Below are 14,153 nucleotides of genomic sequence, written 5' to 3'. Positions count from 1 at the left end.
ACTTTCTAGGTGGAGAGAGTTTCAAGGTCTGCTGATTCATGAAAGAATGGCTGGCAACAAAGCAAGGGAAGACGCAGCAGCAGCAGTAGAAAAATGATTTGGTAAGAAACTAAGACAAGTGATGTGGCCCTAATCATTTTGTGCCAACTGTACTAATGACAGTAGAAATATCATTACAAAACACAACTAATTGGTTTAATCTCCAATTGTTATTTTTTTTTCCTGAATGCAAATCATTTCAATTCCTTACCAAATTGTATGTATCAAAGCTTATGCGTTACTTTTCACACTAATACATGAAGCAATCAAATACAATCATGTGCATGGTGCAACATGGAACATTGTCTTTTGAAACATAGAAAACCCTTCAGGCTGAATGCTTCAGCCAGTGATGGGCACAATCCTATTCCTGTTCCAGAGACTGGGTTTTGTCCTAGTTGCCACAGAGAAGCTGTCTACTGTGTCAGAACCGTTTGACAGAAGAAGTCATGCCAGGTCTAGGCTATGGTGCTCCAAACAACTAGGAAGAAGCTGCAGCGCTTGTAAAGAAAGGAATGCTCGAGCCACATGACTTCAGAACTTTGTCTTGGTCACTCTGGTTCAGGTCAGAGAGAAACTTGAATCAGATTACTGGTATGTCTCCCCTTGTAGCTCAGATTTAATCTGTGAACCTTCTGAAAATTTTTGTGAGGAGATTCTGCAGGGTTATGCAGAACAGATGTGTCTTTGTCAAGCCAAAGGTACAGCTTGGTTACCTGGCTTGTGATGTGTTAGTAAGCACCTATGGTAGTGTAGAAAAAGATTTGTTGTCTGAAATCCTCCTATGTTCTGCAGTTAACGGGTCTCAAAAGCTTTGTCTATAGATTTACTTGCAGAACTACAGAACAATTGCTACATATACACATCCCCAACCCCAAGAAAAAAGAGCACGCATACACAAACATACACACACAGAGGAAACATGAATTGACAATGTACAATGATCATCTAACAAATTATCACAATTGGCACAACGCCAATTCAATCTCGTGCTCAACGTACTGGAAGAACACTAGCTATAGCACAAGAGATCTATGGCGGATCTCCGGCCTTTCAGTTCAGGTAATAGATAGAAGAGCTAAGAATCAAGATCGATGGTGGATCTTTGCTCTTTCAGTTCAGGAAATGCTTTTTCGGCCCTCGGGTGCCTCGTCAATGGTGGATCCGAGGGTCAATCCTCGTTCTTGTTTCATTTTCATACCTTCCAAAGCTTTCAGCTTTATCTGCCATTGTAATACACCTGGTGCGCCATATCTTTGTTGTTCTTCGTTCCAGATTTCTCAAGGCGAGATTTCCGTACAGCCTGTTGGATTTGCCTCTCATGTTCTTTCAGAATGTCTTCGATGTTCCCGCCGGGAGGCATCAAGGGACCCGAGCAGTGAATTCTGTTCTTCTTACGCACATAAGTCTGAAACCACATAAAGAATCCACGATATATTATCAAAACGTAAAATACAAGGATTAAACTCTGGAATCATCTAAGTTTCTAATGTTTTTTACCATCGTTGATTCTCCGCAGGCTGTGTCGTTCTTACGTAAAGAGCCAGAAAAGTTGCTCCCTTCAACGGGAACATTGCTAGATCGAGTAGCCTTCAGCTCCACAGTGCTGTTTCTGGAGCTCCCGTTCTTATTCCATGACGCTGCTACGACAGGATGAACCATTGAACTGGAATGAGAAAAGCCCTTCTGTGCACCGCTTCTGCCCGGATCTACACTTAAGCCGGTTCTATTAATCCCTTGAGGATTGTTCCTCTGGCCGTTGATTGTGACTTTTGATTGCCCAGAAGGAATGAACTCTGGTGTTGCAACATTCTTGACGTCTCTTGAACCTCTGCTAACAGATTCATGTCCACGCCCCTTTGCGGCATCAGCCCGTTTCCTGAATTGCAGAGAAAGTGTGTTAAGGAACTTGGCTGATTCCTTCATGATTGTATAGTAGAAGAATGATGGGTTTAAAGATCTCGGTCGTGTACCTTCTTGCTTCTTCTCGGACCTTAGCATCGAGTTCCTTGCTCGGGGGATACCTCGGCAAACTTGATATATCACAAGGGAGTGGCTCCATGGTGAAAAACTACAGAGATAGATATATACAGGTATTTGAAGCAACATGACAGGAAGCAATTCAGGAAAGTTAATAGATAAAAATCTGAGGTTACCTCACTCGACAGCACCGAAGAAGCTGAGCCCCGAGTCTCTGGTTCCATAGCTAGAAGCTTGTCAATGAGAGCTAATGCAGAAGATGGGAAATTCTTGAACGTCTCTAGAAGGGCACGCTTGTAAGGATGTTGCGGTTTGAAACTTGTTGCGAGTGGCAACTTTGTCTTTTGCCAGTAGCCTTCAGACGGTGAACCACAAAGCTTAAAGATCTTATGCATTTGCTCCACCTGACAAGATTTTCTCAGACACATCAGTTGAAGACATTCACTTGAATTGTAATCTCCAACTAATCTCTTACCTCTGTTCTTCCTGGCATGATTGGTTTCCCAGCAAACAGTTCTGCAAGAATGCAACCAACGCTCCACAGATCTATGGCGGCTCCATACTCTGTAGCACCCAGTAAAAGCTCAGGGGCTCTGTACCACAACGTCACCACACGGCTTGTCAGAGGCTGATCTTGATCAGGGTGGTAGAAATTCGCCAGACCAAAATCTCCGATCTTTAGGACACCGTCCTTATTTATCAGAAGATTTGAACCCTTGATGTCACGGTGGAGTATACCACGGCTATGGCAATGCTCAAGCCCACGAAGCATTTGTCTGATTAAACATTTGATCTAACAGAAACAGTGGAAGAACAAACAGTTTAGCATTTTTCAAGAATTCCACGAAAGATTGGTTTAGCTATGAGCATGAACTTCTGCCATACCTGTGGTTCAGTGAACTTTATGCCAGGTCTTGCAGCGAGTCCAGCCAGGTCATGCTCCATGTACTCAAAGACGAGATACAAGCTGCCGGAAAGTTTTGAAGTCACGAGACACTCGAGCTTCATGACATTGGGGTGGTTGAGCTGACGCTGAATATGGATTTCCCTGGCCATGAAACGGACGCTTTCTGGGTCCATATTGACGAATCGGACCTTCTTCATGGCTACTGTCTTGCCTGTCTCGAGGTCCCGAGCTCTGTACACACTGCTGTAAGTACCTTGTCCAATCTGCAGACACAGCTTTAGTGTTATGATTCACAACCAAGCTTGCAAGGACAGCCAACAACAAGGCAGTGGAAGATCTAAGATGCCATTCAGACGGTGCGCTATTCAGATGAAATTAAGAATCTGCTTAAAGGAAACAAAAATGGGGAAGAAACTAACTTTTTCAAGCATCTCGAAGGATTCTGCACATCTTGGAACCCAACCCTTGATGGCTTCTCCAGCAACAGAGACTAACCAAGAAGGCCATCCGGCTGCAACAAGCTCAGCCTCAGGCCCGTGTGGAATGCTCGAGATATTATTACTCGGCTGATACGGTTGTAGCCCTCCTCCTATGCCAATATCTGCAGTCGGCCATCTCCTATGAGATCTGGACGGTCTCTCAACAATCACGGTTTTACCATCACTATCATCTACAGGGACAACCAGCCGGCTCGTTCTACTGGATGAATGGTGCGCTGATCCTTCTGTTCTACGACCACCAGAACTACCCTCTACTGTTTTGTCCGGAAACTCGTCTTTCTTGGAGGCCACTGGTGCAACCAATTGAACCGAGGATGTTTTGTTTGATCCATTGTTCTTCTCATGCTGATCATAAAGGTGTTCTTCTGCAGTCCCTTTTGAGCAAATACAACCCATACCAAATCCGTTTTCTTGTGCACAAACTTGGTGGCCTGATCTTAAGCGTACACAAGTTTCTCCCTTTACATCAAGAACTGTCTAACCTGATTGATCCCCAAGCGTTCTACCCAGGAATCTCAGGTTCCATCACCCGAAATTCAGGGGATGATTGAGATATAACCCTTTTTTTCGTTTACGCAATTTTCTGCATCTGGGTTTTCTTCAAATCAAATGAACCTGAGATCTTTTGTATATCTGAAGGCAGATGAATCCAAGGGCTTGGGTTTGATCTCAGAAACTAAAGCTCTTCTCGTCCCCCCACCTAAAGTTTGTAAATTTCCAGAAGGATTTTGGTGATGGAAGAAAAGTAATGTGATGATATCACCATGCGACTGTGGGAAACCCAGAAATCAAAACCTCGAAGGCTAACACAATACCCAAACTCAGAAATCCTAAAACAAAGGGAAATGAAAGAGACGACGCTGTGATTCAACGAGACCCAGTTCAAGAAATCGCATCACAAACAGGAAAACTCTGAAAAATCAGAAGAGAATCTACGGTTCACAAGAAAGAGGCATAATCACGAGAATGTTACAAAAGTTCACCACTTTTCGTTATTTCACTGCAAGATGGGAATCGCTTCAGCTGCAATTCGTCGGTAATGCAAAACCCAGGAAAAAAAATTAACAGAAAATTGTTCAGAAGATGGAAATTAGCGTCAGGGGAGAGAGGGGAGATATTTTTTTGTGAAGCGAGAAAACAGAAGAACCGTAGATTCTATTGGACAAGACAACTCAAAATGGCTGCTCTGTTTTGGATACAAATAGAAAACAGAGTGGATAATATCGAGAGGATACCTCGGAGAACCGTTGTCTCCGGCGCCGGCAAACTCAGGGAGCCTAAACAACGGTTAGAAGAAAGGCAACACGGAAAAGGGCAAACTAAAACACACGAATCCAAATACGTGGGTGGGACATCTAAGGACGGACAATGTCCCACGTAGGATCTGCTGTCAGAGAACGTGGCTCCCACTAAACGGAGAGGATGAATTTGAGCATTTAATGTGTACTATTTCATACATAAAAAACAGGAATGAAATCGATTCTATTCGATGAATCTGATCCAATTCTTCTAAAAAAAATTTGATTGGTCCTGAACAAGATTACGACTTTAGTTTCCGGTCAAAGATTATCGGACAGAACAAGGTTACGACTTTAGTTTCTTGAAACTCAATTAAACATGTCTTTATAACTCGAGATGAAAGAGACGTGTGAGCAAAGGCGGTGGCTCTGCAACGGACCCTGCACGCAACCATGGTGTACTTCAAAACACCATTTTTTTTTTCTTTTCTTCCTCGCTTTAGCTCTCTCTTGTTCATCCTCTTACCAACTTATTCGTATTTCTAAACCTCGATTCGATCGCTAATCTCAAAATCTGATCTCTTCCTCGTCCCCAGAAGAACAAAGAACAATGAACTTGATGGCACCGCCGACGACGATGGTAACCGGACCGATGGAGAATTCCTGGAAGAGACGCGTACGTTAGGTTCCCGCCTCGGTTCGCTGACTGAATGCAAACCCAAATGGATGAGGAAATTGTTTCACTGGCCACTTGCAAAAACATCTATTTCGCAATCTCTGCCTGATTCTAGCAGTTGAAGAGATCATGTTACTGAATTGAGATCTATCTCGAAGAAGATGTATACATAAGCTTGGGCAGATCTTACATGAACATGAACATGAACACGCACCTAAACAGTTTCGAAACGATTTCGAATATAAGAAAATTGACATTGGACACCGTGTTTGTTCATCTTGATAAGTAAAAGATTAACATACCACTATGAGACTTTGATGGCTCATGTCTTTAAGATCTGAACATACAACTATGTATACGATAATATCACAAGCTACTACTATACGGACACCGCAAACAAATCGGGTCTCTTGTCTTTGTCAGAACACACGACAGTTTCTCACCTAAACCACTCAACAGATGTACGAAGCAAAATCGCTTAGGCCCTGAGGCTGAGTCCCTGGAAAGAAGACGACAAGATTCTGAACAGCCCATCAGGATTATCCGTGTGTACCTGAAGATACAAACAGTAAGAATCGATCAACATCAGTAGAGAAACCATAGATGACTCCAGCGAGAGAGAGAGGGATGGATATTACCCAGTGACCAGCATCTTCCAGGACATGCATTTCTACGCCACCACCTTCCTCGGTAGCCAGCTCTTCCGCGGCATGTATCCGTCGAATGTCTTCCAGTGCCCACCGGTGCAAGCTTCTCTCCGCTTTCAGAAAGTTTAAATGCACTCCACGGGGCAAATTCTCGACAAAGTCCCTTTTTTTCACGTTAAAATAGCATCCCGAGAGTGAGCAGTTAGGCTCTCAGAACTTGTTTTTTCGGCCTCTGAAAACGTAGAAGAGGTAGCAGAACTAGATTACCATAGATTCGTGTCCTCGTAGGATTGATACAGTTCAGCAATCCCGTCGAGGTTAAATACCCACGAGTAGCTTGAAGACGACGGTCCATTCGACCGGAGATTGGTTACGACCCACTGCAACAGCACACACAATCATGAAAAATCCATGTTATGGCACGAACCCGTAGAGACAGAATGAATTTCAAACCTGCGCAACGTCGTTGGAAAACCCTTCTCCAAGAAGAGCGTTGGCAACCTCGCGCTTTGACGAGACCTTTAAGTAAAAGATGAAGATGTTCGTAAGTATCAAGAAGCTTTTCTTTCTCAGTTCGACTCTTCTATACCGACCTAGTACAGTTAGTAACTCGTGAAAAATTTAAAAAGAGCGCAACTTTTTTTTAAGAACTTGCCAGTTGGGATTTCGTATGATACTGAGGATGAAAAACGAAAAAAGCCCGGAACTTACTACTTTTGGCAATGTACGTAGAAATGATATTAGCTCTCGTGGATGGTCCTCTCCATCTCCTCCTGCCCGCACTTTTCCGGGAGTAGCATCCAAAACCCAAGCCTGCGAGGAAAAGGCGGTTGAGTTAATACAAGCAAAAAATCCTAGCACAGGTGATTGTGATATTCACGTCGGTAAAGAATCTTTACTCGGACAGGACGTGCAAGAGGCTTAGCTGCCTGTTCCACCATGCTTAATACAACTGAAAATACCACAGAAAAGGCTGCTCGGTAACATAGTCACAATGAACAGATTTGGAAAAGGCACTTTATGTTGATAAAGAGAAGTAACCTTTCCCTCCAAAGCTGTGACCGACAAGGACCCGAGGCGTTAACCTTAACTGTCCAACCTAAGAAAGATGGAAGCGGTCAAGGTTTGTGCTACGAAGTAATTGAATAGTATGTGGTCAGAGGTGCGTACAAGTCTAAGAACATCAGAAGCAGTTGTAGCAACAGAGTTTGGAGCTTTCTTCTTGATAGATGCCGAATCTCCATGGCAGCGAAGATCAACCAAGAGAAACTGCAAGCATCCGATTACGAGGAAGAGGATTATTGTAGAGTCAAGAGAGTGTTGTCTAAACAGGTTTAGTTCATTTCATTTTATAGCCTAGCAAAGTACCTGCCACGACGGGAATTCTTGAGCCAATCTTCGGGCAAAAGTGCCTGGAGACGCATAAATATTTAAGCTCGGGTACAGCACAATGTTTCCGAAGAGTACACAAAAAAACTCAAAGCTTGAAAACCCCATGAAAAGAATACTGACAAGGCAATAGACCTTCTCCGTATAATGAATTAACCATCAATATCAATCAAGGAGATATGAGCCTACTGTCCTTCAATATGAATACAAAGTTCATCATTCTTTATTCTTTAACCAGTTCGACAATACATTTACAATTTTACGACACTTACCCCAGTTTTTCCTGCTACCCAAAATGCCGTGTAGAAGAACGGCGGTTGGTGTATCGGGTGCAGACTTGTCCTGCATCCATCTCCATTTGACCTGTGAGCCAAAATTATATCATTGCACAAAGCAATCTCTACGAGATCTCGTCCTATGATTCACAAGGAATCTTTTCAGATTCCAAAAGTTCAGCACTGGCACAGAGCAAGCAGAAAAAAAAAAGTTGTGGTTTCATTATTTCTCTTGAAAGTTGAAACGAAAGTATCAAAACCGGAAATATCAGTGCCCATTTGGTGGAGATATTTAAACAATCCAGAACGTGAGAGGACTTACAAGTGGGCCTTGAACAAGATCATATGCCTGCAAGAAAAATGACACATTATAATCAGTTATTGCAGGGCAAACCTTCACATAGTATCAGGAATCTATTACAGTAACACCAGACATATAACCAGTGATTTCATCGTATCAAAAATAAAGCATCAAACTTTTTTGTGCTAAACGCATTCAGAGAAGGAAACAAGTTCTGAAATCACAGCATTACCAGAATCTGAGGAGGGTCAGAGACATCTCTGGTCGGTGCCTGCCTCTCGTCTACCAATGTCATACAGATGCTTGTCCTTTTCACATTTCTGCCTCCATGGACCAATGCCAGACGAGGCACGCAGAATCTATCAGTCTGCGACATCGGCAACCCAATAGAAAGCGATAAGGCCCTTTCGGTCACGACAAATGACATAAGGAAAGCTTCGATGCGAATTTCAGATACCAAGAAGCAATATTCTCTCCTTTAAGCAATTAAATGGTTAATTTTTCACAATTCATACGATCAGGAAGGAAACGAAAAACCAAAGGCTATGGAGATGCAGGAAATCGAACAAACCTCGGAAAGTTTCCGAATTCTAACTAAATTGACGGAATGTGATGCGGGTAAAGCTGAAGTCTTCAATTGGGACCGGAATCCACAACCGCCGCCGCCGGAGCTAGCCGTGGAACACGAGACCGACGCCATTTCAACAGGATTGATCGATTCGAGAGTCCAAATGAAAAAGTCGAATTGGCAAAACCCAGATCAAGAGAACCGCGAGGAACACAGAGAACGAAAACGCTCTGCGGAAAGGCCCAGAAAGCGAGAAGGAGAAAACCAGTGGGGAGACGGAGAAGAAGAAAGAAGCAGAGGCGGAGAAACCGAAGCCTCACCTACCTCTCTCTCTCTCCCCTTGCTTTCTCCTCCGCCGTCAGTTCGTTTCCTTGGGGAATCTGTGCGCAACATCGGTGGAAGAGGAAATGACAGGAATACCCCTTGTCCGATTAGAGTCCACGTGCTATTTGACAAGTGGACGTGGTCGGTCCAAGCAGCTCATCTAACGCATAGGCATAGCTGTCTTTTGCTAGACAAAAGGCCCAAGCAAGTGCGTGACTTGTGCATGTCGTCACGTGAGCGTCAACTCATGGCTCGGTCGTGCCATGTGTGCGCGTCTTCAAACCGCCGGAAAATTGAACGCCAGCTAAACGCGTACCGCGTTATGGTTTAGCCTTTGTGGCTAGGCAGGCACAGAGTCACGAACGCTAAAACCACAAGTCCAGGACGCCAATTGCTCTTGTTTGGAAGAGTTTGCGTTAGTGATTCCCAACACAATCAACGCGATTGCAAATTTCGCGTTATATTATTAAAGATTAGCCGTGGATAGTATATCTCCTTTTCAATTTTTTTTTTTATTTTGTTGGAAATGTGGAACTATTGTCTTCATTATTATTCAACAATTTATTTACTAAAACATTAAAATATAGTTCAAGAAATCATTCATTATATGCAAAAGCACTTCATATAAAAAAACAAGTTTTATATTTTTCGACTTATTATTAAATCCCTTCAAGCATACTCATACGTCAATATTCTATAATTATATATGTCCACATTTATATGTTATATTATTGGAAATTTTGATTGTATTATAATATAATATAGGTACTAAAAATTAGGGCGGATACCTGAAATGAATGAACAGAATATGTTTTGTGTATGTGTAAAAGTTGAGCTCGTGACTTAATTATTTCTTAAGATTACTCGTTTGCATTATTATTGGATATCGATTTTTACATGATCTTGGTCCGTTAGGCAAGACAACTCTATTAAAACCGACTCAAGACGTGAAGGAATCTGTATTCTAACTATGTCTTTTGATTGAACTAATTCGATATATTATTAATATACTTATAGACCCTTCGGAGCCTGATGTAGTGGTTAAAGGATCCATGATTCTCCAAAAGGTCATGGGTTCGATTCCACTTTCCAGTAAGTCTGTCACTCTTTGGGTGGTTTATCTGTTCCACGTGGTTTGTAGGCTATATTACGTGGAACCGGAGGGTTTATCACCGCGCCAGAAGGTCTGTAGTTGGGTTCCACCGTTACCCAAAAAAATATACTTATACATGTCATATTTTGTGACTATTATATACACTTTCTACGATTATGCACGTGTATACATAATGTCGGGCGTGTATTGTTGACTACGTTGGACCACGGTCCCTTTGTCTTGGCCCCAACGAGGGCAAAGGGGTTATTCCAAAAAATGGCTGAACCGGATTCTATAAACTCTGTAATTATTATTTTTTCAGTTAAGTCTAATTTCATGGATTTGATATCGATGATGAAATCTTCTTGTAATGCATTGCCTCGTAGATTATCCAAAATGCCATGGTCAGTCAGTGGCGGACGAAGGGGCAATCATACTAATATATAATTACAGAAAGTTTTATATAAGAATAAATTTAATTTTAGTGGGGCATTTAATAATTTTATCTAAAATTCATACAGATTTTATAAAGAAATTAAAAGTTTTAATTAATCAAGTGGGGACATGTGGGGACTCTTATATATATGGATCCGACCTTATCGTACATATTTAACATGTTTTTTATAATCCGAAAATTTATAGTACATTTAACCCAATTATATTTCTTAAAAGATTGGAGAAATTAATCTGGATATTCCTCAAGTGGAGACTCGGATGCATTTAACATGTTATTTTATTTGGAACGTAATGTGGCTTCCATTTAATAGGCTCTTACAGCATTTGTGAAAACCTTATATGATCAAATTGTCAAACAATTATAGTATTTAATTTAGGGTAATATTTCCAAACATTGACCCTATTAATTAAGTTATTGTAGATGAAAAGGATAGCATAAACTAGCAAAAGAGTCCAGCTAAAATGCTTTATATAACTAAAACAATTTATTGAATTTAACTTCTCTTGCATTTTGGTAAGAGATAAAGTGATGTTGAGAATGTTTGGATTCACAAAATCACAAATCATCTCTTGTATTGACCATAGAGTTTATCTTGAATATATAAAATAACGTGAAAAGATGAAAATATCTTTAATATTTAATAAAATTATGGAAACACGACACTTGTAGCATAATCCTATAACGTTTAAATCCCAATTGATAATCTCAGACTTTCGAATTAGGAATCGGTGCCTACTCCTAGTTAAATACCTCCTATATATATATATATATAATATATTATTAATTATAGGTAAAGAGTATCTCTCTCCCCACCTTTCATGATTAGTAAGTGTGCGTGTGTATATATAATATATAGTTTGAGTATAAAGAATAATACAATGAAGAAGAAGGCATCGAGAATCCTCTATTATTAAGCTCGAAAGTCTTTGGTCGGGATTCGGACGGCATTGAGAATCCTCTATTGCCCCCACCCGGGATGTTCTTAACCAATAGGCAATCGCTATACAAGATTTAGGTGTTATAAATAAATTAACTTTGTGTTATTAATTAATTAATTAATTTACATTTTTATATTTTGTAATTAAATACATACACTTGTCTGGAAACCGGGATCAGTACATTGGAGTTTTAGTCAGCGATTGAACTTAATATATCATCTGTCAATATGAAAAAATTATTTTTCAGCGAAGACTATGTACAAACTATGGAATTAACCAATAAAATCAGCTTTTATTAATTCAACCATATCCAATTTCGATTCATAAACATTTTGGGTTGGTAAACGATGATCTTCATTAAATAATAATAAAACCATAGTTTATCGGTCCAAAAAACGCATAAGCTCTTTAATCATTAATCCCAAATCGACTGAAGCTGCATCTCAACGTAGTCTTCTCTGTCGTAACCAAAAAACTGTCCGTACGGCTCTTCTTCATCGTTCACGTGGACCGAGTCCAAGCCCATGCACCACATCTTCGGCGAATCCAACGGAAACTCATTTATCGCCTGAATCTGAGCATCCGACAGCCCAACCCGAACCGGTCCAAGACCCGAACAAAGCCCGGTCTCGTCCGTAACCGGACTCGTACCCGGAAACCGACCGGACTTCACCATCATTGCGGCAGCCTGAGCAGCGGCCTGAACGTGCTCAGCGGCAGAACTCTCCGGCCGGGGAAGACTTCCGGCGAGATCAGGGAAGTTGAGGTGGGGCCCTTGGCCACGGAGGTGGACCGCCGCAGCGTCGTAGGCGGCCGCCGCCATCTCGGCCGTGTCATAGCTGCCGAGCCAAATCCGTGTTTTCTTGCCAGGTTCTCTGATCTCCGAGACCCACTTGCCCCATTTTCTTCTGCGCACGCCTCTGTAGGATACTTGGTCAACTGTGAAGCTCTGAACTTGTTGACCAGCGTGACAGTTCTCCATCAAGCTTTTAGAATAATACGTGGCTCTTTGTAAATAATATAATGGCTCGATCGATTAGTATATGGTACTGATCAATTGAATGTGGTCCGTGCATATAAGCGAATATGCGGTTATATAGAGTGAAGAAAGATAGGTTGTAATAGGAATTTGTGGGGATCACTCGGAACTGTGGTCGGATAGACCATGAGGAGGAGTGAGCTTCCACGTAGTTACGTATGGAGTGGGTATATGCTGTCATGCATGCATGGGGCTTAATTTTTTTCCTTCTTCTTACGTCGTCATGTTACATTAATTATAATTACGTAATAATGCATATGATTTGCGTTTAATTAATTTTCAGGGAATAATAAAGTTATCGGACTAGCCAAAAAAATGTCGACAAACATTTTGCATAGATTTCATATATTAATCGATCAACGTTCTAACATATAGCAATATGAAAATTTTATACTAACTACACAATTCTTCAAGTGTGAATGCGAAAAAAACTCAGGGTTTATACAGTATTGTGATAGATAAATCCACTTCATTTTCAAATGAGAAATACATTAAAAAAACAATTAAATATAGTAACTACCCAAAGACCATAGCGATTGACAAAAACTTTGTTTCTGATGTCTTGTCATAGATTCATGATTTATTTTATTTGAACAAAACCCGGAAATAAATTCACCCGAAATAAATGTACAGCGGAAGATGGCCTGTCACCCATTAAGGTTTAATATATACCGATGTTAATAATAATAATAATAATCAAAGCCCTAAAGTGCTCAAGGAGTATTACTCTCGCCAACACGGAGTCTGGTTACGTGGTGGTATGGTCGCCACCGTCACGTGATTGCGACGCCGTACTGAGTCGGTACGGATCCTTCCCGTGTGTCCCCACCCGGCGGTCAAAGGTCTCCGTATCGGCACGTGCTTTTTCTTTTGTCACCGCCCCTTTCCAATTTTTCTTTATTATTCGCTTTCTTTCATGTTCCCTATTACATAATGCGCCACACCAATTAAATCCGGTAGTTAGAATTAGCAAGTGATTTTGACACTCAAATATCTATATATATATATATATATATAGATCGTTTGGCAAACACCATTGTGATATCGATTATTACGACGATGAGAAGGAGATTTTATAAATGGACACATAATTCATTTGAAAATATGGTAAAAAGAATAAAAAAATAAAAATTGCAAATAGAAAAATAATTAAGTCATATGAATAAGCAGCAGTCGTAACTTGTAAATTCGTATAATTGTTCGTCTCGAAGAAAAAAATGGTTCCATGCATTTATTTTCCGTTTTATATGTGGATAGAACACCTTTAAATACAAGAACGCAGAAAAAAATATATCCGATTTTAAAAACTGTTGATGTGATACGGGTTTTTAACATTATATGTCCACGATTTTTAACGGGCGTTAATTGTTTTATATTTCCCTCATACATGGTAACATGGGGAATGAATTTAGAAAAAATACACAATTTAATGTACTATTTTTTTTATAAGATCTCAGTTTATATATTTATAAAATATAGATTCATTCAATATATTTGTTTTTTAATTTTCGGATGAGATTGTGTGTACTAAAGCAGTTTTTAACATATGTAAATTAATGTATATGCCTTTTCTTTTAAATTGTTCTTACGAGATCTCAAGCAGTATGGGCCTTACATTCCATACGCATTCGACAAGTAAGCCCATAGTGAAGCCCATCTAAAAAAAGCCCAACCGACTCGGAACGAGCCACTAAAAAGAGGACACGTGGAGGTAGAGAAAAGAGTGCCTTGTGGTTCGCCCGCGCCGCCTCTTATTCTCCCCCCCCCCCTCTTTTAACACAC

At 40.8% G+C, this 14,153-nt stretch overlaps 3 protein-coding genes across 3 annotated transcripts; all 3 read right to left on the bottom strand.

Moving 5' to 3' along the window:
• Window positions 1–915: 915 nt before the first annotated feature.
• On the bottom strand, window positions 916–4,838 carry LOC104815877 (probable serine/threonine-protein kinase At1g09600). Its single transcript, XM_010544476.2, has 7 exons — window positions 3,346–4,838; window positions 2,905–3,189; window positions 2,495–2,812; window positions 2,196–2,423; window positions 2,013–2,110; window positions 1,540–1,918; window positions 916–1,447 (listed from the first exon to the last, which is right to left on the bottom strand). Exons 1-7 carry the CDS (start codon window positions 3,820–3,822, stop codon window positions 1,259–1,261), a joined length of 1,974 nt encoding a protein of 657 aa, XP_010542778.1. The 5' UTR covers window positions 3,823–4,838; the 3' UTR covers window positions 916–1,258.
• Window positions 4,839–5,582: 744 nt separating this feature from the next.
• LOC104815868 (protein ABHD11) lies at window positions 5,583–8,902 on the bottom strand. Its single transcript, XM_010544465.1, has 13 exons — window positions 8,524–8,902; window positions 8,185–8,319; window positions 7,974–8,000; window positions 7,649–7,739; window positions 7,356–7,399; window positions 7,158–7,256; window positions 7,029–7,086; window positions 6,887–6,939; window positions 6,699–6,800; window positions 6,441–6,506; window positions 6,255–6,367; window positions 5,979–6,150; window positions 5,583–5,893 (listed from the first exon to the last, which is right to left on the bottom strand). Exons 1-13 carry the CDS (start codon window positions 8,650–8,652, stop codon window positions 5,819–5,821), a joined length of 1,164 nt encoding a protein of 387 aa, XP_010542767.1. The 5' UTR covers window positions 8,653–8,902; the 3' UTR covers window positions 5,583–5,818.
• A 2,760-nt stretch (window positions 8,903–11,662) lies between these two features.
• Window positions 11,663–12,368, bottom strand: LOC104815861 (ethylene-responsive transcription factor ERF022). Its single transcript, XM_010544453.1, has one exon. It carries the CDS (start codon window positions 12,312–12,314, stop codon window positions 11,748–11,750), a length of 567 nt encoding a protein of 188 aa, XP_010542755.1. The 5' UTR covers window positions 12,315–12,368; the 3' UTR covers window positions 11,663–11,747.
• Between the last annotated feature and the right edge of the window lie 1,785 nt (window positions 12,369–14,153).

Source organism: Tarenaya hassleriana, unplaced genomic scaffold, assembly GCF_000463585.1.
Source record: "Tarenaya hassleriana unplaced genomic scaffold, ASM46358v1 Cleome1, whole genome shotgun sequence".
Taxonomy (NCBI): domain Eukaryota; kingdom Viridiplantae; phylum Streptophyta; class Magnoliopsida; order Brassicales; family Cleomaceae; genus Tarenaya; species Tarenaya hassleriana.
Note: the sequence above shows the minus strand (reverse complement) of the source record. Positions and strands in the feature narration are given on the sequence as shown.